Source organism: Sitodiplosis mosellana, unplaced genomic scaffold (genome assembly GCF_009176505.1).
Source record: "Sitodiplosis mosellana isolate CC-2019 unplaced genomic scaffold, AAFC_SMos_1.0 Smas_scaffold_2, whole genome shotgun sequence".
Taxonomy (NCBI): Eukaryota; Metazoa; Arthropoda; class Insecta; order Diptera; family Cecidomyiidae; genus Sitodiplosis; species Sitodiplosis mosellana.
The window spans coordinates 2,475,388-2,498,712 of NW_022595245.1; the positions used below are offsets into that span (position 1 = coordinate 2,475,388).

Here is a 23,325-nt window from a genome sequence, read left to right on the forward strand (position 1 = left end):
GGGGTGCTTTTAAGAAAATCGGGAAAAAAATGTTTTTTCTTTGCTTTCAAGCGGATTCCAGTTCCATTTGCATTCTTTCGAATGTATATACTATGAATACATAATGCATGTATGGGAATGTCGATTGAGTAGGAGTAGGAAAAACACGAGTTTGATGGCATTTCCATGTGAATATGGTATGGCAATGCTGATCACCCGTCAATCATGTGCATCTCATCCGTATGCATGAGAAAATGGCAGGCGAACAGAAAAAAGAACCACCAACGCCAAGCCAAGCAACAGCATCCACATCGTAACGCTTGATTACTCTTGTTTAATTCATGAAAAGTGTGAAGTAAATAAGACAATCTATCAAATGGTACAGAAAAAGCCAACGTAAAATATGAAGCCATTCAACGTTGTCGTATTGACTTTATGGTTTGACGTTGGCATATTCTTATATTCTCTTCCATTGATCGATATTTCAATGGGTTATTCTTCTTCGTTTTCTCTCTCTCTCTCTCTCTCTCTCTCTCTCTCTCTCTCTCTCTCTCTCGTTCTCGTTCAAATTCTATTTCCGACTCTCTACTCGATAAAAGGCAGAGCAAATGTGTGTGTGTGTATGTTCCGTCCTGCTCGTATGAATTGCGGAACGTGTGAGGAGACAAAAGAAAGGCTTAAACCGGAATTCAATTTGCGAGACCGATTGATGAGTTGAAATCAGCATTTCACGTACACACACATACTCTGGCTGCGTCGTATGCCTTTGTGAACGCAGCAATAGCATACCTAAAATCATGGATGCCACACATTTGCTGACTTGATATGTTCCCTCCTGATCTGTTTTCTTCCTTTCATCATAACTTGAATTTTACTTCCACATATTTTCGGTTGACACATATATTTTGTGCACTTCATCATTTGGCGTTGCTTGTCGTTCGACAAATGTTTAGCTATCAATAATAACGGCCGAACAGGGAGGTGAACATTTCATTTTCCTTCCAGTTGGTGCCAGAGCACACACGACTTGGTTTCATGTTGTAATGTATTGTGGGAGTGAAAGAAAGCTCGAACTGTTCGTTTAATGAAAACAAGCAATGAAGTCATCTTGACTTGGGAAATATGGGTTTTTTTTCCTGCTTGGTATGCATCATTTTTCATGCGATAGCGTCGTGCAAATGTGCGTGTTTATTAAACGATATTTTAATAAAAATGATGATTATATATTTCAGGTTCTGTGCTGTTGTTTTTTTTTCAGTGTCGCCCGTACACAAGGAAATGTGTCAAACAAACTAATAACCGACACAGTGATGATCGGGCTTCGATGTATGTGAAAAAAATTGCTTTCGCCTTATCTTTTGCGTCCTTTCATGCATGGGATTCATTTTTTAGAGAAAACCGTAGGCAAAAGAAAATCTAGGCTTTGTTGCTTCATTGCTTCGTTCACATTGTTTTTGCACTCTTTTCTCCGTTGAAGCCTCGTGCAACTAGGCATTCCATGCCGATTTTTTTACGCACACGTCAATTTATCATACATAACTGATGAGTGAACCAAAATTGGGTTTTAATGGTAGCAAACTGTCAAAAAAACGACATGCTCAAGTTATAGTGAAACAATGAAGCGTTCACTTTTTTTCACTCTTTTCCACTCCGTTTCATTTCGTTTCGGTTTGGTTATGAGTTATTAAAATGGTTCCAAGCCATCCATTGCCTAATCATAACATGAACTGTATTACCGCATAGCAAGCGTATTTATGTACAGTTCATTGTAGCCACACAGAATGTGTGTGTCTGACTTTTTCTCGGTGTGTATCTATATCAGAATGCAAATTACGTTGGATGGGACAGCGCCAGCACTCCATTTACAAAAGTATTATGGAAAGAAACGACAATTGAGTGTGTAAGAGCAGTCGGTGATGGTACGTAGGATTTAACATAGATTATGCAACATCCTCAACAATGTAATGTGGGACACAATTTAAAAATAGCGCCGCATTTTCAACAAGTCTCTTTCTCTCGTTCACTCTATATGTGTGTGTGTGTATGTATCGGATCACCATTCATGGATGAGGATAAGGAATTTGAACAAATATGTGATTAAATGTGAGAGATGCTGTGCGCGCATCATGCTAATGCGTTGTCGGAATGACAACGTATTTCATGGAATACATTCCAATCTACCACATTGCTTGCATTAGCTGCGATGAACATGTGTTGTGTGCCTGTCAAAGCGAAGTGAGAAGAAAAAAATTTAACGTCAATCTCATCAAATCCGATACACACGACATCATCGACTGTGCCTAGGACCAACCCGATGGCTTCAAACTCGCAATTATGAAAAGTGCTCGCAATTATGAAAAGAGCTTTCATATAAAAATATTACACACATTTTATAAAATGCAATACGATTTCATGCGGCTCTCTCTCACTCTGATTCACTCTCTATCTCTCTTTCTATCTGAATTCGATGATTTAACTCGGATCATCTAACAGAATATTGTAATAAGATCCGCTTACTTTTTATTATTCCTGGAAATGGATGTCATATTTTTACCCATCGAATGGTTGAAAACTTTGTAATCTAATTACAAAATAATGATGAGGAAAAAAACTTCCACACAATTTTTTCTCTGTTGTAATCATATTACACAATTTTTCTTATCACATTTTCTTGCCTGCGCTCTGAATATAGTATAAAATGTTTTGGATGTAATCGCATTAGGTGCTATTAACGGTTTCGCATATAGATTTACAGGCATTAACATACTAATGTTATTAATTATTAACATATTATTAACGGGGCGTTAATAACTCAAACATAACATATTATTAGATTAATAAGATTCTACGATATTATTAACATATTATCTTATTATTAATAAGATCGCCATTTTATTAAAAAGTTAATAAGATCCATCTTATTATTAATAAGATAATCTTATTAAAATATTAATAAGAAAATCGGATTTTATTAACCAATTTTCAAAAGAAATTTTGAAGAAAAGTTTCATACTAAAAACATATCAAATATCGTCAGATGCATTTTTCTTCAATATTTCGTCGTTTAACGATATATGATATGATTTTAGTATGAAACTTTACTTCAAAATTTCTTTTGAAAATTGGTTAATAAAATCCGATTTTCTTATTAATATTTTAATAAGATTATTTTATTAATAATAAGATGGATCTTATTAACTTTTTAATAAAATGGCGATCTTATTAATAATAAGATAATATGTTAATAATATCGTAGAATCTTATTAATCTAATAATATGTTATGTTTGAGTTATTAGAAATTTTCCGATATTTTGGTTATTAACATATTAATAACATATCAAAAATGTAAATCTATAGTTTCGCATGTATTCAGATTGTGAGTGTTTATATGTGTGGACCAGGTGTACCTTGGAAATGCGCGGCTCTGGATCTAGGTTAGCACAGCGTATAAAATGGGTAATGAATGCACAAAGCGTTTGCTTTACATTTGCATGAAAAGCGGCAAATCGCGACGACACAGGATGAAGTACACGGAAAATGGGCACACGATTTACGTCAATGTGTGTCTTGAATCGGCTCCTTCGTTGTTGTCCTTCTCTCCGCATTCGCAGTTCTCGTCGTTCGTTCATTGGCCGACGCTGTTTGACAACCAATTTTGCCTTTAACAGTTCCATTGTGACACAAAAGCGAATGAACGACGAAACAAATTGAAATAAATGGTTTCACATGTAAAACCAGATTTTCTGCCCCAATGCACTTCAAAGTGCTCTCAATCGGTGAAATAGCTCGAACACATTCCATTTAAAATGCAATGAATGCTAAAGAATTTCTCAATTGGTAAACATTTTGTGGAAATTGAAAATGGTTTCAACACACATTTTTCTAAGAATTCATGTTACTTCCACCTTTGTGGTACAACACGAGCGATATATCATACGTTAGATCAAAGAGAATGGAAGTGAAATAAAACGAATTACATACGTAATCCAATCTTTTCCGCTCCGCGGCAATTTGGTTTACCTCCCGCTTAGTATTTAACCAAAATTTCAATAAAAACTCTTTTCATAGCACTTCTGAACTGGAAAAATAACTATTCTGACCCTTTTCCATATAAAAATGTCATTTTCGAACAGAATTTCAAAAATTTCAAGAAATGTCGGTTTCGGACCAAATCTATGGGCAAGTAGGTGCTTGGTTGTTCGAAGTTTCCCATTATTTTTGCAAAAAAACATCAGTTTGCCTTGACCGAAACTCTAAAAAATGGCTTTCTGAGTGATTTTTCATACGAAAGTGTATTTTTCGGAGAAAATTTCAAGAAAGGTCGATTTCAGGCCAAATTTATGGGCAAATAGGTATTCGGTTGTTCATAAACCCCATTATTTTTGCAAAAAAAACATTAGTTTACCTTGACCAAAACCCTGAAAAATGGCTTTCTGTGTGATTTTTCATACAAAAGTCTATTTTTCGAGGAAAATTTCGAGAAATGTCGATTTTGGACCAAATTTATGGGCAAGTAGGTGTTCGGTTGTTCACAGACTCCCATTATTTTTGCAAAAACATGGCAGTTCGCCTTGATCGAAACCCTGAAAAATGCTTTTTTCGGGTACTTCCCGTACAAAAGTGTCATTTTTCAAGGTTTTTCAGGTCCTCAGTCGGAGGCTTATGGTACGAAATTGGTAAATCAGAATGGGCTCAAAATCAATCCGAAGCTTTGTCTTGACATGTCAAAACTTTTGGCTTTTACAGATCTTAATTATCTTGTCAACTTTTTGAGATAATCGGCGAACAAAAAACGAGAACGCGAAAGCGGACGACGCCATACGAACATCGCTATTTTGCACATTTTTCATAGTAAACAACATGTTTTTGGAGGCAGATAGGTCTTGATCGATAGGATTTGTTCCCATCTACATTGCCTAGTGTACAGATATGTGCTTTTTGAAGTTTGGCGTGACGTTATAGTGGTCCGAAAGAGGAGATGTCATGAAATTTTGGCTAGTAAAACCAATACTTTTCCATACAAACAAAGTTTGCGGAAAAGTAATATTTGATACAATGAAATCAGTTACATTCTTTGATGGTCATTCTGAGTAGCTAACTCACTTGAAGTTGAAAATTGACTCCTTTAAATGGAAAATGCAATAAACTCAACCAGAAACATTCGAGCTTCGACCAGCAATCTTTGAAACTCAACATGAAATGTTGTAATATTACAAAACTGAAGAGCAACCACTACCAACTCGTTAGAGAGCACAAGTGCTAGTACGTTTAATTAAAGTCAATAAAAGAAACCTTGAACATGGAAGAAAAATCCAATTTTGTCTTTTCCAAAATAACCGAAACACGAATTCACTGTTCGCTTCCCGGGAGTTACTTCATTAACAAGAAATGAGCAGCGAACCGACACACATTGAATTTGCGGAATAGAGAGTAGCGTGTGTGTGCGCACGAGTCACAGATGATTTTTCTCAAACTAATCTTTTATTATATATTGTGTGTAATCCTTCATGTCATTTTTATCTGAAACTTGTTCGCCAAGTATGCGGCCATTAGGTAAAAGCAATACATTTATAGCACACATTGTGTGTCGGAGAGGTAGAGACAGATTTGCTGTTAACAGTCATCATTCAGATTTATGGAGCTTTGCTTTTGTACGAGATATGCATCATGCTATCCAGATTCTGTTGGCTTTGAGTTGCGTTTGTGATGACGCACATTAAACGCTATATCGAATCAAAGCAGACAAAAAGAGGACTTTTCGCTGCGATGTGGTAGAGCTTGATGAGTGGTGCAAAAAAATACTTCACGGGCTTTCAACGTGTTGGATATAGAACACTCATGGAAATGCTTCGCATTTTTTTCCACTCTTCACACGGAAACACATTCGATTGACGACTTGAACATGAGTTATTGCTTGACATATCTACCAGCGAGCAAAAGCAAATGAGAATAATTGTTTTCGTGTTTTGATTTTATGTGCGCATTTTTTTTAGCTTTTTTTTCGACCAGAAAACAACGATTTTTTTCCGACAAAAAGTGGGCGAAATAAAAAAATATGATATGTGACCACAAAACATGCGAATGAAAAGGTTTAGCGTTCGAAAAATGTGCATCAATTGACAACATGTGATATAAAGTTTAGAAGCGTGTCCCCAAAAAAAACTGAGCTAACCTTTTCCATTTTTTTTCTGTTTGTTGTTCGCTGGGAAAATTATCCGCAGAGCTAATAATAATAAAGCGTCACATTTTGCTGCGTATCGTCAGCGTTTTTTTATTTGAAGCAAAATCTCCAATTACGAAGCAGTTGGTTGGAATTCAGTGTTATTACTTTCAATGTGATTTGACGAAATATGCCATCGGGCCCGCACAGTGTTTTTCCATTTTTGTGGTGAACATTCTATGACAGGATGAGCTGAGCACTGAATTTTTTTTTAAACTGACGAAATCGCCCGGCTCGTTGGATGTCTTTTTTTATTTTTATGATGATGCCATTAATATTTTGATCCATCTGAAACAACGACCCCAAAAATAGCCACCATATCACGCTTAAAAGGAGCACACCTTCTCTCTTGCTCTCGGTCATTTTCAACCTTCTACTCGTCCAATTCCAATCTGTCTTTCTTTCTTTCTCACTCTTTTTCCACCGAAAGCTTTTTTGGTACACAAAAATAACAGTATAAAAGCAGCAGCGAGAACGAAAAAGCAATCGAAACAGATTATAGCAACATGCTCGCTTCCGTTTTTCCCCAGAGCTAACGATAAGTGGATATGCAGTTATTTTTTTGTTCATTCTCCGTCTTGTTGTTTTTGAACACGAATGTTTTTTTTTTCAGTTGGCAGTTTATACGTACGCAATAATGCTATTGTACGAAGAGATATGGAGTGCAAATGGCCCAAAACATTTCGGAATAGAAGTGAGATGTCGTAATGATGGTGGTGATAACAAAAAGCGAACAATGATACACACTGAAAGCGGAACACTTGCGTTGTCGGGCTGAAACAAAAACCAACATCCGAAACCTAATATAGCAGCGGGTCGAATAATAGCCAAAGGTAGAATAAGCGAATAAAAGACAAAAATCTAATAGAACTTTTATTTGTTTTGTGCACATCTGTTTATTGCCGCTATGTTCAGTCCTTGTCTTTATCGTTTCGTTTCGTTTTAATGATGAAAAGTTTTTAATTTATATTTCAAAAGGTAAAACTTGATTACTACCACTCATTGGACACAGATGCAATGCATAAATACCGTTGCTAGTCATCAGTGCCATCTTTTTCGTTTTATGTGACTTTGAAATGGGGATGAAATTGAATTTGATTCTGAATATGATGAAAGCAGCAGATTTACCAAACGTACAATTTCGGGTAATGGCCCAACTTTTCGACTACATTGATTTCAATGTCAATAATTTTCGATTCAAATTCACGTTGAAAATGTAGCAATTTCTTTTTGATTTCCGCATTTTCTTCCAATTTTTGCTCAGATTTCAGTCTATGTATGATCTTGACTTATAAGTTTTTATTGATATCTTCGAGAAGGCTGGAAAATCTGTTCACTTCTGGTGAAATGAAAAGTTAAATGGAAAACTCGAAGAAATCATCACGTGAATTGCTAGTTTATACACGTTTCCGAACGCTTCCCTCTTTTTTGCCAACTATTGTTGCTTTGCGCCCGAAACCGAATCCCATTCACATGAACTCAAGCCAATCAAAACCCCGAATGAAATGAAAACTGTAAAGATTGGTGTGTCAAAATCTCATCTGTACAATACAATGTATTTTCGAGTTGCAGACACGGATGCACAATGGCTTCGTGTCGTTCGCATCTTTTCATTTCGACAATAATAATAATTAACAACTTATTTCATTTATTGGCCGCTTCTCGTGCGCACAGTCAAGTTAACTCACAGACACATACAGGAGGATGGTTTCAATTTAGCGTGCAATGTAAAAGTTTCGCTTCGTTGCATTTGCCTCATTCTTTTTATTATTTCGTCCGTATAAATTGTGTTTCAACGACTGAAATAAGATGGTTACAAAGTGAAATATGTATTTCGAGTATTTCGTAGCACGAAGAAACCGAAAAAGAAGATGGTGATGATAGCAAAAAGCTGAAATAGATACATACATATTTGAACGATTTCAAGGAGATAAATTGAGCTAAAGCAGGCTAAAGTGCTGTTTCACCAGCTTATTTTACATTGTTAAACATTGCTACTCGAACTGGAGTGTGTACGTTATGGGCTGTATGACGTCAGGTGAAAGTGCGTTGCTACAATATCAACAGTTTGTTTTTTTCCATCTTTCTCGTCAACCTCGTATTTACTGGAGCAAAATCAATATCACAATTGTATTATCATGAAAGTTTTTGCTTTGTTTAAAATTGATGTCGGTTAAGTTTGCTTCGTCTTGTGCGGAAACAAGCGATATGGAAACCAAGTGAAAAGCGAACAAAAGGTTCTTTTGTTTTTAAATAAATACTCGACAGCGGTGCACTCTTCTCTGTACACCAATTGAAAACGTGATTAAAGCAACTCTTCGAGCTGGGTGAGCAAAACACACTGAATTTCAATCCGAGATTCACCTCTTCGTGGCGACACGGCTGCTTTTCGTTGCAACCAGTTTTCGCAGAACAATTATGCAAAAGAAATGGCACATCAACTTTGCATGTACTTAGGTATAGTAGGCTTGTTGTAAGCGATAAAAACAATGTTATATAACAACACTTGGACAAAGTTGTATCTTTTGATTCCGATTCGCATAGTCGAGTTGGAGTTGGGAAAACAAAAGAAAATGGTAGAACATCGCGAAACTTTCATGAAGTGAATGCAAAACTTTGTGCTTTACTTTGTTGAGTGCCACTTGAAAGTAAATTTAGTTCAGGAAAGTGAAATCAAACCGTGTCCTCCTTTTGGAATCGTCCATCTATTTCAGTGTCTTTTCTCCTTTCCCTCTCTGCATTTATCTTTCTATCTCATTTCTTTCTTTCTCTTCTCTCCATTTTCCCCATATTCATCTGTGCTTTCGCTTCTTCCATTAAAAAATTGAGCACATTCACCAAATATGGAAAAAATAACTCGGGGCTGTCATATTTGTTTTTAGTTGCCGCGTCAAAGACGAAACCATTACGAATTCATAAGTATTTGATGGCAAAAGCAATAAGAAGATTTTTTCAATAAGTTACTAAGCCGATGCAAACACATGGTAATTGTGCTCTCGGCTGTATGTGTGTGTGTGTGTGCTGTGCTCGAAGGCTGAATAGAATAACGAGCGAAAAATATGTTAATTCTGCACATGTAAATTGCAATGCATAAATTATTGCGACAAGATAAGGGATGAACAGGCATTTACAAATATAAATTTATGGTAAATTTTCCGTGGGAAAACCATTTGACAGTCATTATTGGAGTCGAGTCTTGGGCTGGAATTCTAAGTCATTCCACCAAAATCGTTCGGAATTATTTTTTTCGTACATAAGACCATATTGGAGTGAAAGAGAGAGTTTCCACTATTTTGCAGCGTTCCACCGGAATTATTTCTCACACAATCCACTCTTCCTTCAATTATCGGAATAATTCCGATGGAACGGTAAAAAATTGTGGAATCTCTCTCTTTCACTCCAATATAGTCTTACGTACGAAAAAAATAATTCCGAACGATTTCGGTGGAATTCTTAGAATTCCAGCCTTGGTGACGGGAATTCAGGGCATGTGTATTATACTAATATAATATAGTATTACATATGTAATTATACGTGATTCGGATCGAAATCAGGATCGGGACATGAGTGCGTACACGGAAGAGCGAGAGAGTCACAGAGAGAAAGAGAGTGAAGGCGAGTGATTATGAGGCGGTAAATTCGAAAATTGTTTGACGTTTCCCATTGTTGTACAAGATTAAGAAAAATTACTTCATGAATTGAGCTCTGAACCTTGGCTCAACAATTTCCGAAGTACAACAACCATACACTATTTCCCTGCTGCCGTGTTTCATTGTTCGGGAAATGAATCGTATGATGTTGCTGAGAGATTTGCTAAGCGTTGTGGCTCGACGACCCGAAATGCATGCTCCATAATTGACTCAAGTTTACAAAAGAAATGTGAAAACTTTGTGCTACCTGCTTGAATTATCTACGCTAATTTCAGCATTGAAGCCGTTGGATATATGCTCAGCTGACATGGAACTACACACGTATTCGATGTTGCCAAAAAAGTTTGCAAGCGTTTCAATCCGAATGGCAAACACATCTTTTGGCTCTAATCGCATTTCAGTTGTGCCTTTCCGTAAATCATAACTTGGATCGAATTCTCGTGTACATATCACACTGTGGCCCATAGAATTAAGCACATCTTTTTCCCAATACATACGTATACAACATTGATACATGATTTTAATCTCCGCCGTGAATTTGTGGTGGAAAACCAATCCGAAAATAAGGCGTCCAACGAATCGAGAACGAGAGAGAGAGAGAGAGAGAGAGAATAGCACAATACCAGCGGTATTGATATTCGATCCGAAATATTATATTTTATTGCCTAAACAAATAAATGTGAGCAAACCAGCGCGAACGAACGAGAATCGCAAATGGAAAAAGGACTCTCGGCCACAAATGACGTCATATTGAATATCCGTGTTAAGCAATCAACACATAAACGTAAAACGGCTATATGAACCCACACATACACACTCACATAGAGAGTGAACATATGTAATAATCAGCAAACCAATGTCAATTCCGTAGATAGCGAATAAAGGTCATAAGTCAACGAACATTTATATTTATATATTTATGGTTATTGCACAATCAAAAGAGGGAGAGAGCGCAAGATAGGAAGAGAGAAAGAGAGGTACCGAGTGGGAAAGCGTCCAATTTTCACACTGGCCGACTTCAAGTTTGATTTATGCATATTGTTGTTACTGCTGCTGCTGCGCTTGAATGAAAGCAACCGAATGCGGTCTATTGGCGTCGATGATTAGTGTGGCCTGGTGTGTCCTACACTTTTAAGATATATTGCCTCTTTCATGTCGCTGTTCAAGCACTTCATTTCCGAGACGATTTTGCAAATACGATGTGACGCCCACCCATCGTATGTATATGTGTGTTGCTGCTGCTGCTGCTCTTAACAAACCAATTAATTGTTGCGAGTGAACGTGAGAACATCCTTCGTTAAACACATTTAATCCGTGCATGGAATCTCTTCGATCACCAAGAATCATGGCTGCATTTGATGTTTCACTTTAGAACGTACTTAATTGAATTGTCATGCTTCGGAATGTATTTGCTTTTTACTCGTCTGCCATGACCCGTGATTTTGCGTCAAGTTTTGCCTGTCTCCGGATTGCTCTCTTCTTGCTCCGTTCATATGGCTAAACTCTTGTTTTTTTTTTGCTCCGCTGCTCTGCTTTTGCTATTTACTTGTTCTTGTCCTGTTTTCATTCGATTCTCTTTCGATTTTGCCTCATTTCAGTTCGGTTCTTGTTCCAATCTCGGAATGTGATTTAATCGAATATCGATGGCCATTTCAACATAATAATTAATCTTTCCATTGTTTTTGCCAACTGAATCGAATGAACATCGAAGGGAAACAAAACGCTTTGTTTCATTCTAACTCAGACCTATAATTAGAATTTGGAGCCGAATTGTTAGTTACGTTTTGAAATTTTTGCTGTGCATATGCCATATGTGCATGCATTGATCGGAAAAAAACAGTTAATTAGTGTAAAATATCATGGAAACGTTCGAACGCGCAAGGTTCACGGATTTCAACGGTTGTTGTTCCCATCGCCGACAGTTAAGTGTACTGAATACTGCAGCAAACAAAATAATTAGCAAACGTTACGTACGTACGAAGTACAGCTCGTAAATATTTCAAATTGCTCATTTCGGGTGGCCGTCGTTAAAGCGTCAAAGTTGAACAATACGATGTTGTTTACTGCGTAGTCCAATCGATGCATAAAACAAGTCTAAACACATGCACATATAAGCCCGTATCACACTCAATCATTCCGTCATGTTATTGTTTGACTCTCGCCCAATAACCATTTCGGATCACTCTCATAAACGTTTTAATCAAATTTATGGGTGATTGTTGCATTTTCGACGTTACGATAGGTCACCACACAGTACAGCAATGCAATGTACCAAAGTCAAATTTAAAATAGATTTGTCCGAGCTAATGATTGTAATAAAATTTTGTGATATATGTGAGTACGTAGTAATGCAAGGACCTTGGTGATGCAATATATATTTGTGCGAACGCGTCATTTTTTTTCTTCTCCAGATATATTCGAAATCCCATTTTATTTATGGAAACCATTATTATTCCGACGAAGCAAAACAAGTTCAAGAGCGATGAATAACAATTTTAAAGTGGCCAAATGGCCATAGAAAACTTTATCGAACCTTTTTCCAACGATGAATCGAGACACTGGCATTTTTTCGGTTAAACAAAATTCATTTTGTTGGAAAACAGAGATTGAGCTCCAGCGAAAAATGGCTGACGTCCACAAAGTAGCACAAGCGACCAAGGCGAAAATAAAAATTGCCCATATGTAGATATATACATGGTGAGTGAGTATAAAAACTACCATAGACGCATCTCACAGACCAAATACATACTGTGTCCGGTCCGCTCTTGCTCTTCTTCTCGTTCTCTCTCGCTATCGCTCTCGCTGTGGCTCACTGTCGCTCTTTCTCTCTCTTTTCTATTCCCCTCGAATGGAGTGTCTCAATATTTGCTATTGAAGGAAAGTGCAATTTTGCGAAAGTAGTGCCAAATCAGCAATTGTAAACAAAGCGCTGTGTCGTGCGCGCATTTTCATATTTTTGTCTCGTTTCGAAAGCAAATAAACATGTGTTTTAAGATTGCTGAGCATCTCAGCATTTCGTAAGGCACGGATATATCCGAGCATATCGACGACGCATACAGTGGCGTGCGTTGCTACGCGCAACCGCAACGACTCGACCGGAATGTGTATGTTGTTGCTGCGTGCAGCCACATCAACTGAACACACTTCGGTCGAGTCGTTGCGGCTGCGCGTAGCAACTCACGCCACTGTATGCGTCGTCGATATGCTTGGATATATCCGTGCCTTACGAAATGCTGAGATGCTCAGCAATCTTAAAACACATGTTTGAAAGCAAATAATTTACTTTGTGTCTGCCGCTTGTGAGTGTTTGTGTTTGGACATTTTATCGGCAATTTGAGCAGCAAAGAAAAACTCATTGTTTCAACTATTGTTTTCGTCGTCGTTGATTTGCTTCGTCCATGCCCATGGTGAATAGAGATGAAGAGCGGGGGCAGCAAGTATTTTCGATTTTATGAAATTTGTTCGTGTCCAATAGCAATGGTGTTCGTGTTAAATGCTGGATATAAATGTTTACACACACGATTTGTCGGATTACATTGGAAACATCGATAAGTAGCAGCGGGTCTCGTATGTATATATGTACGGGATGAGAGCGACAGACGAAAGAAAAAAAATTTACGCAAATATTTTGCAAGCACATTCACTGACGAAATACTTTGCAGTGGTTTGTTCGGGCGCATCGAACAAATATGAATAGCATACAGTCTCTCACTATGTGCAAGATTTCACTCTTGTTCTCACTTCATCCAACCGAGTGAGAGAAAAAAACAAGCGCTAACATTCAAGTGTAAGAATTGAGCAAATCAAATAAAACTGTAAACACATTTTCACGGTTTTTCTACCCCAATACCGAATTGTGTGTGTGTGTGTGACTAGAGACTTACCCTTGGTTTTTTGGCATATTGCCCATTTCGAACGTCTCGGATGGTGGCTATGTCTAAAATATCTAATTCGTTATTCTGATCAACCCAGCACAAGTAAAAGCCCTTCGGATCGACGCGCATCGTAACGGGTGTTCCTGATGTTGATTCCTGTGTTCGAGAAAAAGAGAGAAAAGAAAAAAAAATCATTAAAAAACATTCGAGAGAGATGGTATTTTTTTCGTCGTATTTTTCGCGTATTTCGCGTTTGGAATTCAATACGAGGCGACAACATCACTACTTAGTTGGCAAATACAGTGGAAAGACCTCAAAAGAGTAATATTTTTGTTCGTTGTCGCCTTGACTATGCGACAATCAGCGTTGACTGCCGAACAATGGCCTGTAGCTTATGAAATCGAGGCAGCTCGTTCGTTCGACAGTGAAAGCTTCATTTTTTTCCGAAGGAAACGGCGAAAATCACTTTTTAATATAGAGGATTTTGTCTGTGCTGCGCATAGCTATGGCCCATGATTGGCTCTCTTTTCAATTGCTCTGTGTATATTTTTCGCTGCGATGTACAGAGACCGAGCAGCAGCGCAACACATTTATTGCATTGTCATTGCCTGCAACTTAGGGCAAATGCAGTCAATCGCATTGGAGTGAAGTAAGCCTTAATAATCCGGATTTACGTCATTTAACAGCAACGCATATCTGTAGTTACAACAACACATTGCAGCCAAAAAGCGAACGCTTTTCCAAGCGATTCTTCTTCAATCTGACAGCAAGAAAAGCGGCAGTTTTGCCCTCGCACCAAATGTTTTGCCATAAACACGAGAAAAATAATCAATTTTTGGGCTTTTTCAAGAATCAACCCGAACTCGTGTCATTCAACGTGGGTATTAACGCGTACGTTTTTAAAAATGCATATCTTCGTTCAATGGCCGCTACATTTTTATGAACCTTTTAATATACACAAAACAAGTACATACGCAACACAAGTGAATCGAATTAATTTGGCGTCGCTTTTGTGCTTTCTCATTACGTTCAACGAATGCATATTTTTCATTAATCCTTTTTAACCGCATATAATCCCTAAAAATTGTGTGAGTGCGTGTCTTAAGTGCAAACTCAATACAAGCGACTGAAATTGCACGCGTTTACCCTGCTGCCGCTCTCGCCATCAAATTGCTTGTTCGTGGAATTTCGTCTGTTTGCAATTAACAGACAATTCGATTGAATTTCGTTGAACTTGTTGGTAGTTCAACCAACTCTTATAAATGAATAAAGAAAACATGGTCGTCAAAGGCCACACCATCACGCCCATCAAACGAAATTTAATGGAATTGTGAGATAAACCTGCTATGCTTTGTTCAGGGTACAAACAATTTTTTTTGTGGTGGTTTGAATCACTCTTGATATTTTCCATGCAAAATGAAATATTATTTAACATTACATTCATTCCATTAATTTCAAACGGAATGCTATCAATTTCACCATTCAAATGCGACTGAATTTCAAATGGAAAAATGGCGCGACTTTTCACTCTCTCTCTTTCTCTTTTTCTCTCTTTCGTACAAATGATACTGTATTTCTGGTCGATTTGAATAGCTTGAATTGCATTTTCGACGTAACTAATCGATTATTCAACAGCATTAAGCCCATCGAACAAGCTGGTTATTTATTCATATAATGCCCGATCTGTATATCTCACTTCTTTCTCTCTGTATAATATAAAATAGTTCGAGCGCTATAAATCACATGGAGAAAAAGAAAAAAAGACACTGGAGAGAGTCAAGCACAGAAAAAGTGGCGGGAATATTCCAAAATCCGACATGCGTTTTATTTAAATGTTCGAACATGTTTATTTATTGCTTTCCCAGAGTTTTTTTTTCACTTTTCGCATTAATTTCATGTGCAAACATTCCATCGAGCCCTTTTTTGCATTTTGAGTGAAATAAAAACAACAGCAACAACAACTCGACATGTATTCCGCTGAAATTCGTGACGTGAGCTATTTTGCAACAACACTTCTGACAGTGTGCAACTCATTTATACCTTAATTAAATTCAATAATTTAATTCGTTAGACTCTTGATTACAGCCCGTTCGGTTGAAAAACTTTTCACTGACACACATATCGAAACAGCTCAGCTGGAATTGGCTGGACAATGGACATGAAGGGATTATTATAATACTTTTGCTGTCCGCATAAGATAATAAATCTTTTTTCTTTGAATTGTTTTTGTTTATGAATTGTATTTAGCACGAAGGATGGAAAATGCCGTCCGACAAAAAAGAACTCATGAAATGTTAATGCAAATTTCAGGGGCAGTTTGGATAATTAAACCAATGGGTATTTTGAGAATGCGCCAATCACTCGTTTGTAAAAAGCAAAATGGAACAAAAAAATGCACCAATTATGGAATTCATATTGAATTGAACATATTGATTTTCACATTTTTTTAATGGAAACTTCATTACAAAAGAAATCCAATATAGTACTTGGTTATCTTTCAACATTGTTTGACCTTTATTGAATTTGTTTTGCAATTTTTTTTATTATGACAAATTGAAAATTATTAAATTTATAAAAAAATGAACAGTTGATAAATGAACGAACCAAATCGATTCGTTTGATAATGTTCCGCCTAATTCTAGACTTGCGTGTTCTTGAATTAAATGCGAATTTGTGAACAAAATACAATTTGCAGCCAACACAAGCACAAAGAGTGCAGTCTTCGAAGTCATGTTTATGAAGCTGTTCTTTATTATTAGAACTTATTGAATGATATAATTATTCATTTCCACTGAATCAACCGAAGGGGAAATAATCATCGTTCGAAATAAAAGGCGAATCTAGAAGGGCATCTTCGAAGTAAATGATTGATTTACGATAAAACGGTTGAAATGATCGTTTCTTCGCGGAAATGACAACTGATTGGTTTTTCGTTGAAATCCATTTCTGCAGAAGCATGCTAGAGGGGAAAAACGCATTGAAATTGAGTTAATATTATTCGTTTTGAAGAAAATCTTGTGCGAAAGAAAAGAGAATATTTTCTTGCAAAAAATGGAAATTTTCATTTTCAGCCGGAATATAAACGCCTACTTCAATTTTTATTCATGACACGCATTGACATTAAAAAATTTAAATGAAATTGATATGAAATCTATGATAAAGGTCTCGTCTTCAATCAATCCTGTACGAATGCATAGACACATAATGTCTATAAATGACGGTTACATCACGTTGTACACGACTTAATCACATAAACAAGAACATCAATCAACCTGTGCATTGTTTTGGTGTCAAAGACACAAACCGCCATTGGAACAGAGAAAGTCGTTATGGAACGAGTCTTGCAATCTAAATACGACATCGGGCGATCGTTTGTATAAAATCTAAAGTGAATATGAAAATCACTGGTGTGATGTGTGAAGCAAATGTCGTTGCTGTTGTCGACGACATGAGCAGACACAGAATAAATGCGTAATTTTCAATAAAATGAGCACATTTATGGAAATGAAGATAAAAGGCTCTCTTCCTGACTTCGTCATCCGTCGTCTTCGCCAAAACTCGTTTGATATGCTTGGCAAAAATTCAAAATTCCACATACTTTTCAAAAATCTTGCTCATGAGCAACAGCATGGATGTTGTGTTGTTTCAATTTCATCACTCAAACTGCCACATTGTTGAGTCAAACACTCTCATCGTCACATTCAACTCTCAAACATCACCATCGCCGACAATTTATATTTGGTATGAATTTTTGTGTTTTCATTTCATTTATGCATAATTCAGTTTGCGTTCCGTTAATTTTTCACCTCTACACTTTGCATACAGGATGTGAACAGGGTGAGAGAAGGAGTGAGAGCAAGCGCTTGCGATTGAATTACCAAATGTGAAATGTATGGATGTTCTGGTGTTCGTTTCGCCTTATCAACAATCACACCCGAAATGCTGTGATCGTGTGCCTTGAAATTCGTGCGCACACCAACTTCACTTCCATCAATTTCCGCAACAGTACATTCACGGATATGGAGCGATAGGAGGTAGCGAGCGAAAGAGCAGAGAAAACACACATACACCATGTCTCCCATTAAAATACATTAGATGGGTTTTTTTTACTTCGTTTCCATTCATAAAAATCATAAATTATGCGCAAAATGAATCGTTGTGTTTTCTTCATCGTCATCGTGTTCATAATATCCTTGCTTTGATTCACAGACCATGTTTTTTTCTACTAAAAGACTGGTTTGCTCACGTCGTGTCGACGTGGATGAATATTTTCCACAGCGCAATGTTTGATGAAGGTGGAATTGAAAACATGTAATTTGCACAACTGTCAAATGGAAATAATTTCATAAGAGGTTTCATGATTTTCTCACAAATTATGAAGCTAAACAGAATGGCTTGTGAACTGTTAGCTTTATTTAAGAACGTGTAAGCTCCTAATGGCTTTGGGGAAATGGGTCGTCGACTCTTTCACAAGGCATTTTTTTCGCAGATTGACCAAATTAATTATATCCTTGGTACCGCCTTTTGGCTTGTGACCTTGTTTTGGCAAAAGAAAACGTTCTCCGGGAGGTTTTTTTCTTCAATATGTCTGGCTTTTATTTGGTACAAACAAATGTATTTTTTGCATATTTTTCTTTGAGAAAATCATATAGATTTTGAGTGATTTTCAATGGCCTTTGTAGACATTGTTGTTATTTTTCGACTTATAAAAAGTCCAAGCAATGTATACTTGTACCCTCTCATGTATTGGAAATTCCAATTTGAAATATTCAGTGATTTATAAGTAATCAGAAAGGCACAGCTTACAAGAAATAGAAAGAAATTGACCTTTTTTTCGTGAAAAAAGTGCTTATCTAGAGAAATAAGTTGAAATTGGTTTGTCTTCGATTGAGAAATTGTATTCTTACTTACTTCAAATGAAATGTTCATTCAAACACGTCGAAATCAGTGGTAGCACATAACGAACAAATGAAACACACGCCTGACGTAAAACCATGTGTTACATTATCACGATGTTACAGTTCAAGGCGAGTCAAGAAAGTTTTCAGCTAGAATGCTACAGTTATATGGCCAGAAAAAAAGAACAAAAAACCTAGGGGGCATTTGATACAAAATGGCACAAAGTAGCTTAATCCAAACATTTGGCCCGATTTGTGTGGCGGTCGTAAAAATAAATTTCAAGTGTGTCGCCACCCAATTACCATAAGTGTATAGAAAAGGATATAAAGTCATTATTGAGCTCGATGGTGTGTGTGTATCTCTATCTGATGTGCTGGCACAGATGCAAGCACATTCTAAAAATGGTGTGATGGAGCGAGGAAAAAGAGAGGGCCGTTAGCTGAAAATAAAAATGTTGAACGTTTTCATCTCGTGTATCTAAGCCATTTGTTTATATGTGTGTATGATCCTGGCGAACGCATTCACATCGATTATGATTTTAAGCATGGTGTACATAAATCAGCATGTGTGTAACCGAGCGCAATGTCGAATAGTCATGCACGTGGAAAGTCGTGCAAAGGTTAAAATGTAAGGTAGTTTTTTGTGAAAAAGCGTTTGCAATGGAACGCAACGAGAGATGTGAATGCGATATGTTTGAATATATCCCAGAGGAAGGAAGTCATGGCAAATCATTCGTTTGGCTAATGTAATTTATTGTTTGAGGTAAAAAGAGCAATGTGTATAATTATGCTGAACTATTACACTTGGCGAGGTAACAAATCAGACATTTTGCAACACTTTTCACGATTAAGACTTAACCTTTGGGCTGGTTGAGCATAGTTTCAAATAAAGTAAACAACCTACTGAAAATTGAATTGAATTGGTGATTTTGACGCCACATAATTGAAATGATAAAAACACGATAAATTCTAAGAATCTTTTGCCTTTTCGATCAACAAAAAAGTGGAAAAAAGTTATTTTTTTAATTTGGTTGTGAAAAAAAAATCGACTTTCATTAGAGAAAAAAGCGGTTCCCCGTTCTCCTAAACCACAGAAACTTTTTCAATTTTTTCTCATCAACTAAGGGTGAAAGAAACAATTTTATCCACCACATTCCGAAAATATCGTCAACATTCATTTAATTCAGTTGACGTCGTAAACAATTTAATGCAATCAAACCGAAAAAATGACCACCATAAAATCCCCAACGCTCCAAGTGTTTCTATGGTGTGTCCGAATAAAAGTTTTTCTTTTTCGTGAATCAAATAAAATGGTTGCCGGTGTAGTTTCACAATATTGCCATCAATAAAGTTTTAAACGGTTTCGTTTGCGGCCACAAATCGTCTCTGACATGAACGACGAAATGGCCGCAAGTTTTATATGTATAAAATCCATTGAAGCCACAGCTAACAGGTTGATTATACGACATGAGCGCTGTACGCTTTAACGTAGTTCACAAATTCCAATTAATTATAAATCCAAGCGATTGACTTTGACTTTAGTTCTGAAAATGTGACTTTTGATGTGCGTCTCAGCCCATGTCGATGTTTTCGAGCAATTACCCAGAAATTAAGATCCAAAAATAGTTCGTTTTCATTTTCATCGAAATTACGCTCCGAATTATCGATAATTGGGTGAAAAGTCAATGAAAAATTCATACTTTTGGTGCGCACTTCCGTTTTTGGCGTTACTTTTGGCAGCACGCGTGACTTAATGTTCAACATGTTAAAACATTGGTGGCCCTCGTTTTAATATCGGTTCGGTTTTGCCACACATTCAATGCGACGCCAAAGTTTGTCGATTGTAAATCTCAACTTCAACGATTGGCTACGATTAAGCAAGCTTTAAGCCCGTAATTGAAGTGATTTAATCAACATAATCAATTGCTGATTACATTTAAATACACAAAAACACGGACGCGCCGCATGCCAAATTCGTCAGCGGAAATACCAAGAATCGTGAACATTTCAAACTTTTTCGTTATCAAACTTTTTCCATGGTGGGCGAATGAGATGGAGAAGGTGAGAGAGAGAGAGAGAGGACGAGAGAAGGCAACGGAAAGCAAGAGATGGAAGTGAGAGATGGAAGGGAATGTGAACAGAGAGACAGAGAGAAGGAAAGGGGACGCTATGTATAAGAAGGTACTTCAATGTTATTACTGCTGAACTTTTTGGTGTGTTTTCCATGGGAGCCATGTTATTTCATTCGTACAAGAAAGATAAAGCATTTGGCCTTAAATGTCCAAAGGAAAACCAGATAATAAAAACATTCCAATATTCGTTTTCTCCTTCAATTATATTCCAATATCAAATGTGAATTGTGAATGGTAATTGTTTGGACGAATTATATTTCGTTGGCTACACGAAGGCCCACGAAACATAATTGATGTAATGTTGTACATATAATGGACGCCTGTCCGTTCCGTAAATAGAACTTTTCCGTTTGTTTTTACAAAGAGGGCTGTTTGCGTATGGAAGATTCTATAATAATAATCAACATTTCAAACGCTATTCATTTTCTACGGTTTCACTTCGTTCGTAGTATTTGTGTGTAAATCACACACAAAATACGCACAAATAAACGATTTTGTGCCGATAAATTTGGTCGTTATAGAGACTGGTGTCGCCTTTTTTGCTGAAACTAAATCGATTCGGTATTTGGATGAGATTAGTTTCCGTGCACACGTGAGTAATAACTATTGGATATTTTGTTCCAGATCGATGTGTCGTCCTCGAAATGCGAAGCGCCTTTCTTATTGTTGAGCTTCTTTAAGAACTTAATATCAAGTGATACTAACATCCAATCGACATGTCTTGGGCTAGTTCTTTCTCTTATTCGCATGCACGCCACTTAAATTGCGAAAGTGAACAACATAAACGGTTTATCGAATTCAAATAACTATACTCGCAGCCAAACAATTTAATGATAAGAAGTTTGGCGATGAATTGAAGGGCTCCTCAAATCCAGTATCATCATCATCATCATCGTTATCGTTTTCTTCAGGGTTTTTTCGCTCGTTTCAGTGGATCTCTCCACTTTGAGCATATACGTTGCTATGATTCGCTTCAGTAAATCAGACAAATAAAGAAAATGAAACGATACAGGGAACCCAATATATTTTGGAGCACATTGTCATATCAAATTGAGCAATATCTCATAGAGATGGAACGAGCGAAAAAAGCGGCCGTTATATAACATGAATTACTGTGAACTTCCGAAATGCATTCACGCTTCGCATGAGTTTTATACGTCGAAACCAAAATGAATAGAAACAGCGAAAAAAGGCGGGTAGGAATGATATATCAATTATTTTCCCTTATCATTGGCAAACTTGGTAGTTTCATGCCCTGTCTACTCTCTTAAATAGAATCGTGTTCTGTGTTTGTTCACAACGCGTGTAATCACCACTAGTAATTTCATGCAATTTATTAGCTTTGAATTCAGCGAAGAATACATGTGAGTGTGTGCACAAGACCACATTTGAATTTGTCACCATCGATCTATGGCGCTAGAATGTTTGCTGAATGTGTGTTCTCTCTTTTTTGCTCTCGTACAATTTTCTCGCCTCTCCCGAAAATCTCCCAGAGGCATCGTGCACATTTCACGAAAAATGGGGCCATTGTAAAATGACTCCAGCACACACACTCATGCCACACTTTCATTGTTTTATAGTTGATGTGGCCGGATGCGATAGTGATACCAACAGTAATTTGAACATCACCATTTTGTGTTTGGAAGCTTTATGCACGTCGCGCTCGATGTGTGTGTTTGACTCTCACTTTGAACAACAAAAACCTTTGTTGTGTGTCATAATAAAAGGGGCCTGGTTGTACGATGTATGCTTATGGTGCCCCGTGGATCAATGCTAAATGGTTTTATCTGTTCTGATAAATGCAAAACTGCATAAATAGTCTAGAGTCTCGTTCGCTTTGTGCGCAACACTCGAAGCATTTGGTTATAGCATGCGTCAACGCGGTTATAGCACTCATACGTCAAATGAATCTCTCGCAGTGAAATAACTCAGTGGCAAACAACCAACAATCGCAACCAATTTTCCTCTCCCATTTCTCACTTTCTACCTCTTTCCCTGTTCACTTTCGTCTTGCTACCTCTGCCTTGCTCTTTACCTCGCTGTACAAAAAGGCGCGAATTCATTTCTCTAACACTGGGCTTACCAAAGGGAAAAACCATTTCTACGCATCGACCATGAGATGATTCTCTTGTAAATAAACATCTTCATTTTAATTAAACTAATGGTAATGTTGAATAAAATGGTTACATGTGCGGGCGTGCGTGCGTGCGTACGTGTGTATTTCTATACGTGCCCCAAATTGAGGCTTTGACTTTTTCGAAAGTTTTGTAAACTTTTAAAGCCACTTAATAGCATTTAAAACTCTCTAAATCTATTATTGCATCAAAGTAATTTCATCGGTGGAAAACTTGGGTGTGCTTTCCTTTGGACGCAACAAAATTGGATTTCCATTTTGTAGTTTGGCCGAAATACCACCGAAAAGTAAATGTAAAGTTGGCGAGTTGAAAGCATCATAACCGCACAGTTGATAGACATAAAAATTTAGTGTTCCGAAAGTGCTGCGTTCGTTTCACACTGGGCGATCCGATAGATTCAAGGATTTTTTTTTGTTTCATTCTCTGTGTCGTTGT

General features: G+C 37.1%; 1 protein-coding gene across 4 annotated transcripts in view; it reads right to left on the reverse strand.

Annotated features, from left to right (window-relative positions):
- Positions 1-23,325, reverse strand: part of LOC129565436 (1-phosphatidylinositol 4,5-bisphosphate phosphodiesterase classes I and II) — a 124,135-nt gene that overhangs the window by 59,679 nt on the left and 41,131 nt on the right. For all 4 annotated transcript variants that reach the window (XM_055440362.1, XM_055440360.1, XM_055440363.1 and 1 more), the window contains exon 3: positions 13,735-13,881. In XM_055440362.1, coding sequence (XP_055296337.1) covers positions 13,735-13,881 — 147 coding nt within the window. The remainder of the gene's footprint in view (positions 1-13,734; positions 13,882-23,325) is intronic.